Genomic DNA, 19,784 nt, shown 5'->3' on the forward strand with positions numbered 1-19,784 from the left:
TGTGAAATCTGGTTCTTTTCTCATGAGTGTGTCAAAATCCCAAGAGAAAACTATTGGGTGTAAGCTTGGTTGCCATAGTTCTGGAAACCAAGTACGTGAAAGAGGCTGGGTTGAAGCTAGTAATTCAACTTAAAAAACTTCCACTTAATACCTCTACTCAGTATGGCATCCCTGCCCATTGTATTTTCTGAAGAACTTCTGTTTCATCCTCTCTAGAGAATAGAATCTTTTTTGACAGTTTAGAAAAGGCCAAGCTCTGTGGGATGACTTCTTAATATTAATTGCATTTTTTAAACATGTCTTCACACCCTCTCCTCAAATTCCAGGGATCTTTTGACTTCAATTACTGTCTTTCACGATTCTGTAATAGAAATAGAGTTGCTTCTTGGCTTCTTCACTAATATGTCTGATGTATCATTTTCTAGAGCTTCTCCATGTGGCTTTGGCTTTTCCAGCATGGTCTCAGGGTTATCACACATTTTGTAGGGTATCTGGCATTCTAAAATACTATTCCAAAGAGGAAGTGAAAGCTGCCAGGCCAGTTAAGGTCTAAGATTGACTGGCTGTATCACTTTCACTGTATTTTATTGGTCAAAGGATTCACACAGCCCACCAGATTAAAAAAGGTAGAGAAATTAATTCCACCTCTTGTTAAGGGAATAGAATACACAAGAGAATATAGAATAAGATACATTCTATAGCCATATTTGGACTTACTTCCTTTTTAATTATATAGGATGGAAAGCAGAAAATATTTTGGAGTGGGAATAGCCTTCCACAAGAAAATCAATTCATAGATGGCATAGCAGACACTTGGTAAATTATACTGTCCACTGAAGACATGGAATTTTCAAAGATTATGTGAAGATCTATGTCCTTCCCTAAACATTCTAAAGGTATCAAGGACCCATCTTGTAAGAAGGTTCTTGATTTTAAGTGACAAGAAACAAGTAGGCAAATTCAAAATATTCATCCAAACATTTATTGAGTAAATTATATTGTCAAAGAAACTAGTGATTAATGAAAACCCTGCTTTAAAAAGCTTACAATCTAGTAGAACAGGCATAGATATCTGATACAAAAAAGTATAAAGGCAAACACTGTTACAATGTTATAAAACAAAGCCCTGGAGGAGCAGAAAGGAAACAATTTTGACTGGAAAAAAAAAACAAAATTCAACCAAAGCTGCAATTCACTGGCTGAATTTAGGTTATAAAATAAGCATAAAGAAAGTCACCTGCATGGCATGTTTGAAAAATGCTACATAAAATACTAAGTAGTCCACTGTGGCTAAAACACAGGATGAAGCACATCACAGAGGATCATATATGGTAACAAGTTTGGCTTTATTCTGTAGGTATTCAAGAGTAATTTCCAATTTCTGAGTTGGGAAAGTTAAGTAATGAGTGGATGATATAGTTAGATCTAGAGCTGAAGTAAAAAGCTGACTGCAGAATACAGAATGATATGGAAGGGACTAAAAATATTGGCAAGGATTAGTTAAGAGACCCTATAATAATCCAACTAAGAAATAAAGTAGGGCAGAACCCCCAAATATATTTAGAAATTAACAGGTTGGAAACATCCTGAACTGAATATAGGCAAGCCAAGTAAACATCTTAAATATTTATAATTTATTAAGATTGAAGAAACACAACTAGTTTAATTATTCCTGAGTAAACTACAACCTTTAAGAGAAAACACAATCTAGACAATTAAAAATAGAATTGGAACATATTTTATAGTGACTTACCAAGGTTATTTTCATCTGTACTATTTATTTTAAAAAAGTACTGTAAAATGCAACATGGGAATACTTAAAAACATCTTATTAACTCTACCAATTATCTGCACATAATTTATGCAAAAATTTAAGGGTTTGTTTTTTCTCCCATGGTCACATAACAAAGGTATCTTTAAATCAACATTTGTATTTAGCACTTATTTATATATAATACCAATTAATTTTATTAGCTTGAAAAAACTAAAGTGTGGCCAAAAATAATCACCATGAATTTACAAAATAATCAGTATACTATTTGCTACGTAGTCAACTAATATTTATTGAGCACCTCCTATTTTCCAGAACTAAAAACATGTTACTCACAGAATTCTCAAAACCCTCCAAGACAGTTAATAGTATTTTTTATAAAACAAGATGATAAAAGTATGAATCAGGCTGATAGGAACTTGCTCAATAATATTATCAGTAACATTTAATTATATTAACTGCTAATTTTAGAAGATCTTTTTTTTTTTTAAGATTTATTTGACAGAGAGAAATCACAAGTAGACGGAGAAGCAGGCAGAGAGAGAGGGAAGCAGCCTCCCTGCTAGGCAGAGAGCCCGATGCGGGACTCGATCCCAGGACCCGGAGATCATGACCCAAGCCGAAGGCAGCGGCTTAACCCACTGAGCCACCCAGGCGCCCCAAGATCATTATTTTTCACATTTCTGTTGTTCCAACTAAGTCTGTTTTCACATTTTAAAACATTCATAGGGAGAGAGGCAGTATTTTTATTTATATCACCATCATTCCTTTCTACTTGTCTAAGAACATTACCACTTATCTATAGTTTCTTGCTTATAAATTTTAATAAAATATATATAAGTGGGCATGTATAATATCAAGTACTACTCTATCATTCTGTAATTTTAAAAATAACAAAAGCACACATTTTAAAAAGCTACACATTAAATAGACAAAAGCTGATTTCTAAAATATAGTAATATATAGATTTTTAAAAAATTAACCTCATTAAAACTTTTGGTTTACAAATTATAACCTTAAATACAGAATGTTAAGATTAAGTGACTACGTATAATGATGGTCAGCTACATATAAGGTACTGAAATAACATATTGTTTTAAGCTTCAAGTACCTCTCCCATGAACTGGGCTAATGGATGGTTATTTTAGTTAAACTGGAATAAATAATAAAAGGAGTACTTTCCTTTATTATTACAAATAACTGTAGTCAACAATCAAACATCACAGAATTCAATTTTGAGGATAATCCAACAGTAAATAACATCAAATACTAGCCAACATATAGTATTATGTATATATATATTACCTTATAAAAAAGTTGTTCTATTAAGAAAGTTATCTTAATAGAAAGAAAAGAAACTAAAGAGACTAGATTTAGTAAGTGCCCTTATTTTACAGATTACAGATTATGACTGAGGCTCAATAGTAATCTGCCCATGTGATATGCCAATGGTAGAATCAGGACGGATACCTGAGCCTAATTTGTCTTTTGGGCTCCTTTCACCATATTCATGTTCTCTGATTTAAGGCATCATATTATTTATTCACTCTACTTCAATTTGGAAGATTACCAAGTAGAGAGAAGATTACCAAGTAGAGAAATTTGTTCTCTACAGCCCAAGAACTCTCTAGTTTTTCTTAAAAATGAACATTACAAGAACAGGATGCAGTTTTTAATGTTAGAACACTTTCTTAGCTTAAGATGAGAACTTATACAGGAAAAAGTTCACTTTACATGTAATTTGGTTTGGCTGCAAAAGCTCATATAAGCCATAGCGTTAAAACTTCTTTACACTCTATAACATAGTAACTTCATATGTTGTGAAATGGTTTTCTATAATCTTGACATTTTCTTCAGATAGCCAGTTTTCCTGTTTTAACTGCCGTATAAGAGCTTCCAAAGACTTCAATCTTCCAAGAGTTTGTTGTTCCTGTAGCTCAAGAAGAGTTATTTTTGAATGTAGTTTAGAGACTTTCCGCCAGAGATGTTCCTTATTGATATCTTGTCTGCAGTAAGAATGTTCAATTTGTAAGACTTCTGTCTCATAGTCTATATCCTTATATAAGGAGCCTTCAGGGTCTAGATCTCCCATTTCCACGGTTTCTTTTTCAGTAGATACAAAAGAATTAATTGGTTTGGAATTTTCTGTGGGTACAAAAATGGCAATAACAGATTCTTTATTTGCATTTAATTCTTCAACTGTTTTAGTAATTGTGCTGAATAAGAATGGACTTTCCTGTGCTGACTTAATTTCCATGGAATTATTTGTAAAGTTTGGGTTAGCAAGATGATTTGTAGTTATTTCAAACACTTCTTGGGTTTCCAAAGATGGCTGAATATCTTCTGAATTTGAAGTTGTCAAAGTAATAGTTGTAGAATTTAGATTCTCAAAAGATGTGTGAAAACCACCTATATCTATGTCTTGGGTAACTGATGTTTCCAAGGTAGATACTGGTTTTTTAATATCTTGTTTAACCAGATTAAGAGTTAATATGTTATTTTGTATACCTTCTGGTTTTGGAGCTGGTAGCTTCACCAAAGTAGATGAATTAAGTAATTCTGTGTGTTCAGGGAGAATATCTGTATTAACCGTATTTTTCTTTAGCTCATTTGATGCAAATGATTCTTGTGACTTGGCTTTTAGGCATACTTCTTTCTCATCATCTAATTTTTTCTTCTGAGATTTTTTTTTTGAAGAGTCTTTTTCCTAGAAAATAACATTTTCAAATTCTAAAGATGTCCTCACTAACCTCTTTCTGTTATTAGTCAGTTCTGAGTATTTAATTATAACTTTGAGCAGTATATTGGTCAAGTCAATTTACACAGTTAAAAAATGTTCTAAGCATATAACAACCCATACATACTTTAAAGTGTTTTTTAAAAAGTATTAAGCATATTCAATACATGATGGAAATATTTCAGATCACTCAAATACTAGTAACAAAATCTCAGATCATTAACTTATGTTAATAACTCAATGATTTATGTATGTTATCTTTTGTTCTTCAGTTTAAATTGTTTTAATGGTTTAAATTTTTTTTAATTACCATACTTTTAGTGAAAGTGTAAATTAATTTTCCTTTTTTCTTAAGTATGTTTTCCAGCAGTCACCTTTCCCGCTCCCTCCCTTAACCTCATTACCTGCCACCCTGCAACCTACCACCCAGCTCAGCATTATCCCCCACTCCTCTATGTTCTTCCTCCAATACCTGATTGTCTTCAGGCAAAGAAAATATTGTTGGAATTGCAGTTTGTTTCAAATATCGAATACCCCATCTGACGTCAAGAGAGTCAGGAGTAAAATGGTCACTACACAGGAACTGGTATTTACTGGGTACCCATGAATCTCGTTTCATATTCTTTAACCATTTTTCAAGTCTTTCTTTGTCATGTAGAGGAAACCTGAAATTAAAAAAGGAAAACTTTGCTGTACTTTTTGCAAATTCCAGGAATGCATATATAGGTAATCTATGCATTGAGTGCTGCAAAAAAGCAAGGCAACAATCCACACCATGTAAGAGCATCTTCAGGGCATCACTACATCGTCTCTACAGTAAAAATGACTAAGCTAGAAGACAAAGCTTTTCAGAAGAATGGCTGGTAAGGGCACCTGGGTGGCTCAGTCAATTGAGCATCTGACTCTTGATTTCTGTATAGGTCATGATCTTGGGGTTATGGATCAAGCCCACATTAGGCTCTGCACTGAGCATGGAGCCTGCTTGAGATTCTCTCTCTCCCTCTACACCTCCCCCTGCTCCTGCACACACATGCACATGCATGCTCTCTCCTTCTAAATAAGTAACATCTTAAAAAAAAAAAAAAAAAAAAAAAAAAAGGCTGGTAAAATATAACAATTCCCTTCAAGTAAAATATGTGTTCCAACAAAGGATAAAATCTACTCATATTTTCTGTGGATTATATTTTATTTTTATTTTGTTGTATATTTTGCCTGGAACTATATAAATTTACAAAGTCCCATTCAAATGTAATCTATACTGACACAACAAGTGAAATGGTGTCCTGTCTGTAATTCAAGGAAGTACTAAACTTTAGGCTCTTATTAACATTTAAAAAAATAAGAAGTTAGTTCAAATAAGTGATTTAATTGACAATCACTACTAAATCTTATAAAACCACTAATATTCTATTCCCTTTACCACAGTCAGCCTCAATTCTACCCATATGTAATTTAGTCTAGTATTTCTAAACTGAGAACCCTAAAATTCAAGTTTTGAAAGAAAACTGACACAAGAACTAAACATGTTATAAAGAACACTCAGATGTTCTCTAACATGAAATAAATGAAGGAGAAAATAAAGAGATAGGTAAGACAGTTCTTTATATGTGTTGTTCCTGTGCCAACAATAACCTTTATTTAGAGTTGGTGCTAACACACTGGAATGTATTTTATAGGTAACACTGGGCCAATGAAAAAATGAGAGAAAACTTTTTCCTACCAGTCTAAAGAGGTTTCAGTTAAAACTGTATTGAACAGTTAACACTATTTGTTTCTTTCAATGATTTTATGAGACAGTCTAATATCCTATTTAAAAAAAAAAAACTTAAGGTTTTTTAAAAAATAGCATAAAATATTAAAATTTAATTAGGCTTTAAAGCCTAAAATTTAATTAGGCTTTTAATTAGTATTTAAAATAGGCTTAAGGTAACTTAAGGTTTCTCATACAAAAAGCAGCAATTACACATTCCCTCTTAATCCCGGACATTTAGTTTATGGTTTATAATAGCATGCCTTCCCCCATCCCAGCAAATATTGATAACTTTATAAGATGCTAAGGAAAAGGGAATATGGGTACTTTATAGGAAATAATTTTTAACCCCAATACACTTATTGGAAAAATCAATGATCTATCTTTGAAGTTCTCACCACAGATACAACATTCACACATTGTTTGAAAATTCTTTAACCTTGCACACATCAAGAATTCAGGTTCTAAGTATAAGAAACATAACCAGAAAAGGCATTTAAAGACAAAGAGTTTTTTCAGAGGACCTGAACTCTGTTAGCCATAGAAAAGTACATACATTTACTGCTACATCTAAACTGAGAATACGCCCTTTACAATACTTTCACATGTAATCTCAAGTACAAGGATGCTGTCTGTTAATTATTTCTATTGTTCCTATATACTATATTACCAAACAATTTTAAAAAATCACTCTATGAATATCCTTGTTGTAACAGGAATGCAGTGCTTTCTCAGCAGGTAAACCTCTAAGCAGTCTTCTGGAATAGGTTTCCTAAACAACTTAGTACCTTTGCAGTAGTTCATTTTGTTCAGTAATTTTGTTACACCAGCTTATTAATTCCCAAAAAGGCACAAAATAATCACAGTATAAACTCAAGACTATATGCACACATAAGCTGAATTCTCAAATTTATATACAGTACAGCTTGCTACAGTGTTAGCATTAACAAATTCAATTCTTCAAGTCTGGTGCTATTAGGGAAATAAAACTGATTCAACTTTTACTTGGCAGATTACACATGGAAATAAAAAAAAAATCATAAAAAATCCAGTTTCAGTAAATTTACATTTTGAGGAAAAAAAATCTTTATAATTGACTTCCTCTGACATTATTATTTTAACCTCCTTAAAAATGGTAACTATGGGCGCCTGGGTGGCTCAGAGGGTTAAGCCGCTGCCTTCGGCTCAGGTCATGATCTCAGGGTCCTGGGATCGAGTCCCGCATCGGGCTCTCTGCTCAGCAGAGAGCCTGCTTCCCTCTCTCTCTCTCTCTCTCTGCCTGCCTCTCTGCCTACTTGTGATCTCTGTCAAATAAATAAATAAATAAATAGATAGATAGATAGATAAATAAATAAATCGGTAACTATGGAAAGATTTAAAGAATCTGGGAGTCAGGTTTGGTCATCCCCCCCCCCCCCCCCCGCAATGAAGGCTGAGTAAGTCTGGGAAATGGGGCTAAATCAAGTTCCGCCTGATTTGTTACAAACCTTCAAGAGCCATAGCTTTCAAGATACTAGCATTTCCCCCCAAATCCCTCTCTGCACCTTGTGGGCTTCAACTGGGAAACAATCCTGGAAATACTGCCACATGTGAATTATCTCAGGTTATCAGGTTTCTTCCCACTAGTTAAGATAATGGGAAGCAGGGGCGCCTGGGTGGCTCAGTGGGTTAAAGCCTCTGCCTTAAATTCAGGTCATGGTCCCAGGGTCCTGGCATCCAACCCCGCACTGGGCTCTCTGCTCAGCAGGGAGCCTGCTTCCCTTCCTCTCTCTCTGCCTGCCTCTATGCCTACTTGTAATCTCCGTCAAATAAATAAATAAAATCTTAAGGGAAAAAAAAAAAAGATAATGGGAAGCAACCGTGTCCATCAACAGAGAGCTTCTTGTCTAAAGATAAACAGACTTCACAAAATAGCTAGAAAAAAATCTGAGAGAGCAAAAGACGACCAGGTTAGAGCTAAATGATATATTTTCACAAACAAGAAAAAAGGAAATAGAGTATTGTAAATATGTTGATTCTTATGTATATTAAGCACGCACTGAATGTCAAGTGCTCCTTTACCTATTTATACACTACATGAAGTAGGTACGATTAATATCTCCACTTTACAGGTGAAAGATCTGAGGCATACAGAGTTCAAATAATTTGCAGAAAGTCAGTCAGCTACAGAGTAGTGGAGCCAGGTTTTGAACCTACTGAGTCTGGCTCTGGAGCCTGGACTCTAAATGCCTACACAATACTGTTTCCCTGTTCTTCTAAATAAAAATGAGTACTTCTGTGGTTTCACGGAACTAGTTCCTGGCAGCAGGAATTTGGCACAACAGTTACCCTGTTCTCTGTACGAATGAAGAGTATATAGAGAGCCCTGAGCAGGAGACCGGTTGTAATTCCGGCTCTCTCACAAAACTTTCAATAACCCTTCTGAAAGCCCTTAGTTTCCTCGGGAGAAAAAATGTAATTAAGGAACATCTGTGTAACCTCACAGAAGGCGCAGGTTAACTGCTGAGTGCACCTTGCCGCTTGGCAGGTTTGAGGTGTACCTTAGTTGGTGGTTAACGCACTTTATGACACAGGAGATCAGCTGAGGTGGGGAAAACACTCCGAAAACCACGGAGCACCGCCCAAACTGCACATTTTTAAGGGCTTAACACCCCCAAAAGGCCCCTACACCTCGCCAGCAGCCCCGCGACCTTGCTCAGTTAGGACCCATTTCTAGGGAAACTAAATTCGAGCCTTCGCGTCCTCCTCCGGCGCAGTGAAGGAACACGCTGGGAGAGCAGAGGACGAATTTCCAGACACCTCAAACCCTAGCCCCAGACGCCACAGGACCGTGGTCCAAAGGTAAGGCGGACACTTCTGCTCCAGGGACAACTTACGGATAAAAACTCAGCTTCCGGTCTTTGCTGTTTCGTCCCCGACGGTTCTTACAGCAAACCGCTGCGCAATACCGAGGCATCGCTCGGGTGGGGCCCCCCAAATCAGGGCCTGCGACAGGGCCCGGGAACCTCCTCGTCAAGATATAGGAGAAAATCCCGGCCTCACGAGGCACTGCGCCTGCGCCAGAATCGGCCGAGCGGAAAGGCGTCGCAATCGTCGACTCACTTCCGCTTCTGCGGGCTGCAGCACCGCCCTTTCTGGAGGTTGGGGCCGGAAGTGATGCACAGGCTGAGCGGCAACAACAGTTTTCCACGTGCGCGTAGGGCGCCAGGGTCAGGTGGGGTAGCAAGAGCCAATCGGGAAGCGTTTCGTGTAGGTCTTCTCCGGAGGTGGCGGCAGCTGCGGGCCGCCGGCCAGTGAGGAGCGGGTTGAGAGGGGACGCGGCGGCGACTGGAGGAGTGCTAGGTCTGTGTGCGAGCGGGATTGGGGCGCGTGCCGGCTGCGGGAGGCCTCGGAGACCGGGGCGAAGGGCCGGGCCGTGTGGAGCCGCTCGTCAGTCGGCCGGCGCCTCTTCTGCGGAGGAGCAGCAGCAGTCGGAGGGAGCGGGTGAGGGATGAGGCCGGGGTCGCGGGGAGGGTGGTCAGAGCGTCTTCGAGGCCTCGGCCGGTGTTTGTGGCCTGACCTGGCCTCGGCGTCCGCCACGGTCGTCGCAAGGGCTTCAGGCTGCCTGGTGTTGTTGAGGGTTTAGGAAAATCCTAAAACCAAACCACAGAAAAGGGCGTTTTGTGTTTTGGGTTGGCAGCCGGCTTTTTCGGGCGTCGGACAGCTCCTCCCAGGGCTGGCCTCCGGGCGGAGAAGAGCGGTGAGGGCGGTGCCTGGACGGACCGGACGAGGATCGGTCGTCTCGGGGTGAAGCCTGGACGGCGCAACCCAGCCGGCCGTCGGCTCTGGGCGTAAGGCCCAGGCCGCCGTCCGGTGGGTCCCTCTTGGGTGGAAGTCAGTATAATACGAAAGTGGGCCTACTCAGAAAGTGTCAGGTAATACACTTGAGCAGTGGAGTAAGCTTTATTAAAACCAGCAGTGTGCCTCTCTGTCCGTGTTAGACCCGCCCTTTGACTGCAGAAGTGCCTGCAGTCCCGGTGGCGGCCCCAGTACTCCCTCGGTTTGCGTTCTTTAAACGAAGGGGTTGTACTTGATCTTTAGTACCCGTGAGTACGAGTAACTCTTTGGAAGGGAGGAATCCTTCTGCTAATTACGCTCCGAAGAGGCCACAGGAGAGGAAGGCAGGCGGTTTCCACAAACCGTAGTGTCTTTCGTCAGCCTAGTTATGTCATCATAGATTGTTAACTCCTCGTACAGAGTTCAAAAAACAGGATCACATTCGTCATTAAATCTATACTGTCTAGAATTCCAAGTTGAATTCTTAGGGAAAGCTTATTTAAGGTTAGGGAAATATTTAAATGACTTCGGGGAAGTTTGAACATAAGTATTTAACTTATCTGAAGTATAGACTGTGAAAGTTTATTTTTCTGGTAGCCTTAGCAGAAATAATTACATTACGAGTTTTTTTTTTTAAGGTTTTATTTATTTCTTTGACAAGGGGAGAGAGGTCACAAGTAGACAGAGGGGGAGGCAGGCTCCTTGCCGAGCAGAGAGCCCTATGGGGGGCTCGACCCTAGGATCCTGAGATCACGACCTGAACCGAAGGCAGAGGCTTTAACCCACCCAGGCGTCCCGCCATTATGAGTTTTTAACAAAACCCATTAATACATGTTTTCTGGTTAAATATTTGGGATCTTGCAATGAAAAAATTATTACAGTCTATCATATTGTCAGTATTAATATGATACTGAGATTTTCTGTTTGCAATCCTTGCTGACCTTGCCGAAATGAAAGCTGAAGTTGGTGCTTTAGGGAGGGAGGATTACCAATTCACATATCCTGGGCTGTTTATCTTGGTAATATACTTTTTTCCCCCTGAAGTAAATACTTTTATTTTTAATACTTTTAGAATATGGATTCTTGAAAGGAAAATTGACATCCTTTTTAAAATTATTTGGATTTTCTACCCTTTTTACATTGTTAACAAATGATAAGTCTTCACAGTGTCTGTTGGTAAAAAACATTATTGAATACTTTTGTTACTGTTCTGTGTATGACCACATAGTATTAGTGAAAAGGTAAAGTGAAGAAAGACTTTTTTCTCAATTTGGTTGAATTAACATTTGCATTTAAGGAGGTTACAACCAGGGGCGCCTGGGTGGCTCAGTCTTAAGCGGCTGCCTTCTGCTCAGGTCATGATCCCAGCGTCCTGGGAGTCCTGGGATGGAGCACCACATCCGGCTCTGTGCTTGGTGGGAAACCTGCTTCTCCCTCGCCCTCTGCTGCTCCCCTGCTTGTATTCTCTCTTTTACGGTCTCTCTCTCTGTCCAAAAAAAAAAAAAAGTTACAACCAACATAGAGATAATAAAACCTGTGAAATGAAATAACATGGGGAAAAAGCACAGGACAGTTACTATATACTTAACATGTTGATACTACATTAAATATACCTTGTATCCTAAAAGTTCACTGGTTTTCTTTCTTTTTTTTTATTTTAAGAGTTTATTTATTTATTTGATAGAGACACAGTGAGAGAGAGAACACAAGCAGGGGGAATGGGAGAGGAAGAAGCAGGCTTCCCACTGAGCGGCAGCCCAATGCTGGGTTTAACCCAGGACCCTGGGATCATGACCTGAGCTGAAGGCAGAGGCTTAAGGACTGAGCTATCCAGGTGCCCCACTGGTTTCTTTTAAAAGAAAAAGTCTTAAGAATAGCTTCATGAATAATTTTTTTTTCTTTTTTAGGATTTTAGAAATGGCTACTCCCCAGTCAGTTTTCGTCTTTGCGATCTGCATTTTAATGATAACGGAATTAATTTTGGCATCAAAAAGTTACTATGATATCTTAGGTGTGCCAAAATCAGCATCAGAGCGCCAAATCAAGAAAGCTTTTCACAAGTTGGCCATGAAGTACCATCCTGACAAAAATAAGAGCCCTGATGCTGAAGCAAAATTCAGAGAGATTGCAGAAGGTAAGTAAATGGCTATCTCTGAGGTCTCACAGATACTAACTAGTAAGGGAGAATGATAGCTAAGAAGTGTATGTATTTGGAGATACTGCGATGATTGGTGGCAGGATGGGGTCTACATTTAAATAAAGTGAGATTCTTGAGACTATCTTCCTACCACAATTACTTTGATTCAAGGATGGATGGCTGAGTGGTAGAATAAATTTTTATTGTCATATAGATCTTAAATTGTTAAAAATATATCACTTTATTCTTCTGTTGTATATGAAATTGCTTATTGTTTCCAAGTTAAAAGGAATTTTAGATACCCAAAACTTGGAAGCTAACTTATGGAACAGTTTTTACCAAATATGGAGATTAAATACAAAAATACTAAGTATAAAAAATTTAAATAGACTTTGAAATGTTTTGGGTTTTTTTCTTCACTTGATCTATACTTAAAAGCTACATTTATCTTTGAAGGAAAAATATTAAACAAATTTTGATTTAAGACTAGTTTTAAAACAAATTAGACCGCCTGAGAATTCAGTAACTAATGGTGGTGAATAGAGAGTTGGAGATAAACTTTAACACTTCAATTAGTAAGGAAGTGAAAAATCTGAATTCTTGATTGGTTATATTGGACCATTAAATTGTTTATACAAGTAATGTTTTTACCCAAATAATATGAAAAATAACTGCATAATTACTGCCCACATGCTTATTTGTAAGTGATGGTAGCATTCATTTAACAAATATTTATTAGATATTTACTAGGGGCAGGCATTATTCTGACAGTAGATACTATACAGTAAATAGGACAAAAGCCCTGCCTTTTGTAACTTTCATTTTAACTTTTTTTTTTCCCTATGTTTGTAATGTTTTGGTTTTATTGGTGGTATGAAATCCTTCCCTAAAATAGAGAGTTGAATTCACTTATCTGAAGAGGTTTGGGTATATGCAATTTTCATTATCTTAAGTTACTAAAGTATTTTTATTTTCTTCAGCATATGAAACACTCTCAGATGCTAGTAGGCGAAAAGAGTATGATACACTTGGACACAGTGCTTTTACTAATGGTAAAGGACAAAGAGGTAATGGAAGTCCTTTTGAGCAATCATTTAACTTCAATTTTGATGACTTATTTAAAGACTTTGGGTTTTTTGGTCAAAACCAAAACACTCGGTCCAAGAAGCATTTTGAGAATCACTTCCAGACACGCCAGGATGGTTCCAGTAGACAAAGACATCATTTCCAGGAGTTTTCTTTTGGAGGTGGACTGTTTGATGACATGTTTGAAGATATGGAGAAAATGTTTTCTTTTAGTGGTTTTGACACCACCAATCGGCATACAGTACAGACTGAAAATAGATTCCACGGATCTAGCAAGCACTGCAGGACTGTGACTCAACGAAGAGGAAATATGGTTACTACATACACTGACTGTTCAGGACAGTAGTTCACTATTTTTCTGTTCTCACTAAAGCCAACTATTTGACTTTTCTTCAATACCCTTTGATGCGAAACAATTTTCTGTGAACTATTTTGACAAATGCATGATTTCACTTAACTTGATATAGATATTAAATGTATTTAAATGTTTTTGACAAATTCAGCAACACCCAGTAGAAAATAGCTAATTATTAATTTCCCTGATAGGAAAGATTCTTCAACAAAGATATTATAATTCTGCCTGGTCTTTTTTCTCTACTTGCCCTCGGGCTTACTTGCGTGGCCAGTTTTATTACCAAGAAAAGATTGAGTTTGCCTGATATATATTTAAAGGTTAAACTTTGAAACTTATTGTAGATTTAAATTGTGTGAACTTGAATGGTTTTTGCAGTGAAACCTTTGCTAATTTAAAATTGCATGCTCTACAGCATCTCTGATTTGGGTTGCTAAATGTACACGAAACTGTAATTGAGTCATTCAGCAAAGGATAGCAGTATCTTTCCACTGAAAACTTTAGAAAGTAAATAGATTAATATTTACCACAGAACCGTACCTTTCTGCAGTAAAATTGGAGTAAGTGAAATGATCATACTGCTCATAGCCATTTGGCTGAAAGAAAGTTGAAAACTTTTGAAATATTACCAAGAGATTGTTACATGCTTGGTCCCTGGCTAATGATTTTGTAGTGTAGAAATCATAGCTAATTTATATATCATTTCACATTTCTTTCTTTCTTGTTGGCTCTCTAAGTCTTATATGGATTTATGTATTTTGTGTGTGTGTGTGGTTCCTCTTTGCACTCATCTTTATCTAGAGATTGACTAATACCTCATTCTGTTTGTAAAAACAGCCAGTAATTTCTGTGTAACCTTATTATGTGCAATATTTTTAAATCCTAAGAAATGTGTGCTTTTGTTTTCATATAGACTTATTTCTTTAGTTCAGCACTTTTTGCATTATACTCCATATGAGTATTAATCCTATGGATACATATTAAAACTAGTAAAGTCTCATACAACATTGTGTGTGAGTGAGAGAAATATAATATTTACAATATGATGTTCTCGGTTTTCATTTTATTGTTAAAAGTTTATTCTGTAATTCTAGAGCTATGGAGGGTATATAAACAATGGGGCTGCTTATGCTGACCATAGACCATATTCCAGAAGTTACTTTTGATTAACCTGAAAACCCTGATACAGCCTTGTTTGTTTGACATTTGGTAATTTCTCTTACTTTCTTATCATCCTCTTCCCTCAAAATTTTGGTAGCTTAAAGATTTTGTTAATTATAATTTTGTTGTATTTGCTTGCTAAGAGCAAGTATTCTTTCCTCTTTTAGGCCTCATTGGGGAAAAGGTGAGACATTGCATAAAGCTATATTTGTTGATTATAATCTTTAATTTGAAAACTCTGAAGGAGATGAAATTATTAAATCTATGTATCTAAATTATTTTCTGGAAGGTATACTTACTGCTTTTGTTTGATAACCAGAAAATAGCCATACCTTGAATTTTGGTCTAAGGATAATCTGAATCCTATCAGTAGAATGAATGAGGCAAGAAAAAATATTTTTCAAGTCAGGATTAACTTTATATTATTAACATCTGTCCCCCTTTTCTTTAGGGCCTGATTATTCCTTGTTTTTCCCATTCTGAACATGTTTTTGAACCCCCCCTTCTCTTCCTCTTTCTTTTTCTCTTTCTCTCTCTTTTTAAAAAAATCCCCCTTTTGAGTCTTTTGCATAATTTTTGCAAGGAAAAAATGGACCCTGAGTCATTACGCACTTAAGGTACAAACTAAATATTAAAAAGATACATAGGTAATCTAAGGATATATGTGGTGTGTGTACTTGTGTGGCTTGATGGATAAGGTACTGGAAATTAGACCAGTAATCAATATAGAAGTTTCCTCCATAACTTATACTTTTTCTTCTGTACTTAAAAAATGACCAATGCAATAATTTAATCTATACTCCCTACATAAATCAACTCATGAAATCTGTCAGTCTCTTTTTTGCTTCTAGGCAAAACAGTAATATATATATAATATATATATAACATATATTTATATATATAAAACATGACTTTTAGTCTTTGTCTTGAACACATTTCTGTAATTCTTCAAGTTTTTTGGATTGAATATGTCTTGAATTGGATGCTATAGGGCATATAATAGACATGAGATTTTTTTGGTGCTCTAGAATTGGTATAATTAACTCCTGATCTGATGGTTGATCTTAGACAGTTTTTGTGCTGTGAATTTCAGTTTCAATTCTGAGATTAGTTCTGTGAAAATTCAGGTTGCCCAAGGACAACTAAAAATGTGTACATTCCTGGAGTTGTTACTTTAATTTTCTGAAATGGAAGTTTGTTTAGCAATTAAAAGAACACACTGGGGGGAAAAGAGACCATTGCCAAACAGAATAAAGAAGATACTGGTACCACTAGTAGGTTTCTAAAGTTTTATATATTCATGTTGATGCTGGTCCCTTCAATTCCAGATGAGAGGTTGAATGTAATCACCAGCCATGATTGTTTCCCCTCTCTCTTGGTTCCAATGGCAGATGATATAAGAGTGAAGTCATAAAAATGCTTGGAAAACAAGAGGAGTTGTGAGATAGTCCAGGAAGGTATAAAGCAGAACGAATTGGATTGAGAGAAAAATCAAATAATCACAGCCAAGGTGTCCTGGAGAAGTTTTAAGGCTCAGATTTGGGTGGGTGGGGATGGGAGGAGACAAAGAGAAGGAATGGGCCAATCCTCAATCGTGCTAATTCATTAAGAATTGCATTGGGTTACCCCCCCCCCTTCTTTCTTCCAGCCAAACTGTTACTGAGATAGCTTTTAGGCTTTACCCTTAGGTAAGAGTTAGGTAAGTCCTAAGGGTAAAGCCTAAGAGAATAACTCTTCAAAGATACAGATTATTCCTAGGGAGGATATTGAGGTGCCATAGAAAGAATGTAGGTAAAGTGAATTTTCACTTGGGGATGTCGAGGGTGAGTAATGGCAGCATTCCAATCCCAGAGTAAGCCTCCTTACTTGGGCTTGTGTAGGGAACAATGACTTCTGCATGCCGACCACATACTCACTTGTAGGTCCCTGCTGGTTGAAATGTCCTAACAACTTAACACAGAACCATAGCTTCTGTTCAAAATGGATGTCTAATGCAGGCATAGGTAATTGCTGAGGAAATTTGCTTTTCACAGCATCTGCATTTTGATGTAATCCTTCATAAAAGATGCTTAAGGAATATCAGATATTTAAAGAAAACTAATAGCAGGGAAGAGGAACCCCAACATCCAATCCCGATGAAGAAATATAATTCAGGAGATAATTACAATACTAGGAAGTAATTTAAAATTTTATCATTACCAGACTTTTGATGAAATACTGCATCAGTGAATCAGGCATAGGTCCTTGTTTTACCTAATCTGCTTCTCCAAGATTTCTTTCCATCTGATGATGGTGTCAGAAAGGGTGGATGAAGCAATTTACGTGTACATCAACTACAACCAAAGTCAGTGAAAGGTAACAGTAGATACCCAGTACGTAACCCTATGGCCTCTGACCCTTCTACAAAATTCAGATTCTTCTCTTATCTCAACTTTGCAACTCAAATTCCTCCTCAACTTTTCTCCAGACCTTGCTCTATGGTGGAAGTATCTAGAGAAAAGCAGAATATGCCACCTTTTAGGCATAAGAATTATCTTACACAGGTGCCTGGGTGGCTCAGTTGGTTAAGCAACTGCTTTCAGCTCAGGTCATGATCCTGGAGTCCCAGGGTTGAGTCCCGCATCGGGCTCCCTGCTCAGCAGGGAGTCTTATTCTCACTTCTTGTGCTCTCTCTCTCTCAAGTAAATTTTAAAAATCTTAAAAAAAAAAAAAAAAAAGAATTATCTTAGGCTGATTAATTTTCTAAAAAAAAAAAAAAAATCCTAGGGAGCCTCTTGGAAAACCAAGGTTGCCTTTTGTAGAAGACATTTACATTTGTAAGGAAAATCTCCATTTGTAAGAGTGTCTCCCTCTGCACTAGGAGGAGGAGGATGACTAAATCTCTAGAAACTGACCAATGGAGAAGTCATGGACTTGAACCCCTGTTACAACCTTTACAGTGTGTTACCCAAAACCCTTTCATAACTGGCTCCCTCAACCCCAACATCTTTTATATTTCCCTAGAGATGATATTTGTGGTGATAGCTTGAACTATTTTGGAGAATTACTTGTGTTTTCCTGGGTATCTCCAATGTATACAGGAGGTATACATGTTATTAAACATCTGTTTGTTTTTCTCCTGTTAACCTGTCTTTTTTTACAAGATGGCGGGGTGGAGGAAGAGGTATCTCAGTCAACAACCTGGAAAGGAAGAGGGAAAATTATTTTTACTTCTTTACAGTAGATAATTTGTTGTGTCGTCCTGTTTATTGTTACTCATTATAATGTCACAGGGTGCCAGTGCTTACATTCCAGTAGAAGGGGACAGGCAATAAACATAATAAGTAAATTACTACATTGGATGATAAACTCTACAGAAAAAAATGTAGCACAAAGGAGGATCATAATACTGAGAGGGCAGGAAGGCCAAGCACATGTTGCAATTATCAACAGGATGGTCAGTGTAAGCCTCACTGAGAAGGTGGATTTGCATAGGTTTGAATTGTTTGCATGAAAGATGGAAGCATGTATGACAAGTTCTAAGAACAACAAAAAAGCCAGTGTAGCTTGAGGCCTGTGAACAAGGAAGAGTAGTTGGAGATGAGTTCATAAAGGTAGTAAGGGTAGGGAGCAAGACAGATTATATAGGGCTTTTTGGCTTTTGTATAGAATTTGGCCTTGAAATGTGATGTGATAGCTGAATTATGAGCAATAAATGACTTCACCTTCTGTACATTTAAAAAAGATCATTGTAGCAGCTGTGTTGATAATGGACTGTGGAGAGACAGTAGAATAGGAACGCCAGTTAGGCTATTTCAGTATTCCGGAATGAGGAATTGCGGCAGTTCACACAGTACACGAGGATGGTAGCAGTGGAGGTGGTAGAAAGTGTTTGGACACCACACATCTGCAAGTAGAGCCAGGAAGATTTGCTTATGGTTTGGACATAGGCATGAAAGAGGAGAACAGGATGATTCCAAGCTTGATGTTTATGGAGAACCAGAAAGATAGTTGCCATTAACTAAGATGAGGAAGGCCACAGGTTAAAGACATTTAAGAAGGAAGATCAGAAGTTTGGTTTGGGCATAGCAACTTTGAGACAATGTTGAGAGGGAGGAGAGATATATCTGGAATTTGGAGAGAGAGCTGAGCTAGAAATGTATATTTTGGAATTGTCAACATACAGATGATATTTTTTAAACCTTGAGACTAAATGAAATCACCAAGGGAGTATTATATAAATATAAAAAGAAGCAATCTAAGAACCGAGCCCTCAGGTATTCTCAAAGTACAAGGAGAAAATGAGGACCCTACAAAGGAGTATGAGAAGAAATAGCCAATGTGTTTAAGAGTTTTGTGTCTTGGGAGAAAGTGAAAAAACTCTATCAAGAAGTAGAAAGTGGGGACGCCTGGGTGGCTCAGTTGGTTAAGCAGCTGCCTTTGGCTCAGGTCATGATCCCAGCGTCCTAGGATCGAGTCCCACATCGGGCTCCTTGCTCGGCAGGGAGCCTGCTTCTCCCTTGTTCTTCAGAATAGTGTTCTGTAGGATGTTAATAAGTATGTTGGGAAAAAAGAAATCGTGTTTAAATAATTTTGTGAAATTGGGATTAAGAGTCAAACCATGTCAAATATGTTTCTTTATAGGTGGGTATAGTATTGTGAATTATACGAAATATTTATTTTGTTATTTAGATGATCATATTTCTCATATATATTTGGTTTTTGTCCCCAGTTCCTAGCTCAGAGTTCACAGAGTAACTGTGTCTTTTGTTTTTTTAATGAGATTTTGGGACCACACCCAATGAGGGGGCTGGTTGCCAGGAGAACCAACCAGGTGTTTAGAGAGCTGGAATTTTCATTCACATCCCCAGTCCTCCAGCTAGGGCACAAGGCTGGAGGCTGAATCAATAGCCAAGGGCAATGATTTAATCAATTTTGCCTAAGTAATGAAGCCTCAGTAAAAACCCAAAAGAAGGTTCAGAAACCTTCCTTACC

General features: G+C 37.5%; 2 protein-coding genes across 4 annotated transcripts; one reads left to right on the plus strand and one right to left on the minus strand.

The window, feature by feature from the left end:
• Positions 1-959: 959 nt before the first annotated feature.
• On the minus strand, positions 960-9,338 carry THAP5 (THAP domain containing 5). The gene is made up of 3 exons (XM_059171584.1): positions 9,135-9,338; positions 4,981-5,173; positions 960-4,478 (listed from the first exon to the last, which is right to left on the minus strand). The coding sequence occupies exons 1-3, from the start codon at positions 9,212-9,214 to the stop codon at positions 3,567-3,569; spliced, it is 1,185 nt and encodes a 394-aa protein (XP_059027567.1). The 5' UTR covers positions 9,215-9,338; the 3' UTR covers positions 960-3,566.
• Positions 8,933-17,926, plus strand: DNAJB9 (DnaJ heat shock protein family (Hsp40) member B9). Of its 3 annotated transcripts, none has more exons than XM_059171587.1 (3): positions 8,933-9,099; positions 11,982-12,208; positions 13,192-17,926. In XM_059171587.1, exons 2-3 carry the CDS (start codon positions 11,992-11,994, stop codon positions 13,641-13,643), a joined length of 669 nt encoding a protein of 222 aa, XP_059027570.1. In that variant the 5' UTR covers positions 8,933-9,099; positions 11,982-11,991; the 3' UTR covers positions 13,644-17,926. The 3 variants fall into 3 exon arrangements, with proteins under 3 accessions (XP_059027570.1, XP_059027569.1, XP_059027568.1); XM_059171586.1 differs by lacking the exon at positions 8,933-9,099 and adding an exon at positions 9,460-9,600; XM_059171585.1 differs by lacking the exon at positions 8,933-9,099 and adding an exon at positions 9,611-9,741.
• The last annotated feature ends 1,858 nt before the right edge of the window (positions 17,927-19,784 follow it).

This window comes from Mustela lutreola, chromosome 4 (assembly GCF_030435805.1).
Source record: "Mustela lutreola isolate mMusLut2 chromosome 4, mMusLut2.pri, whole genome shotgun sequence".
NCBI classification, from domain to species: Eukaryota; Metazoa; Chordata; class Mammalia; order Carnivora; family Mustelidae; genus Mustela; species Mustela lutreola.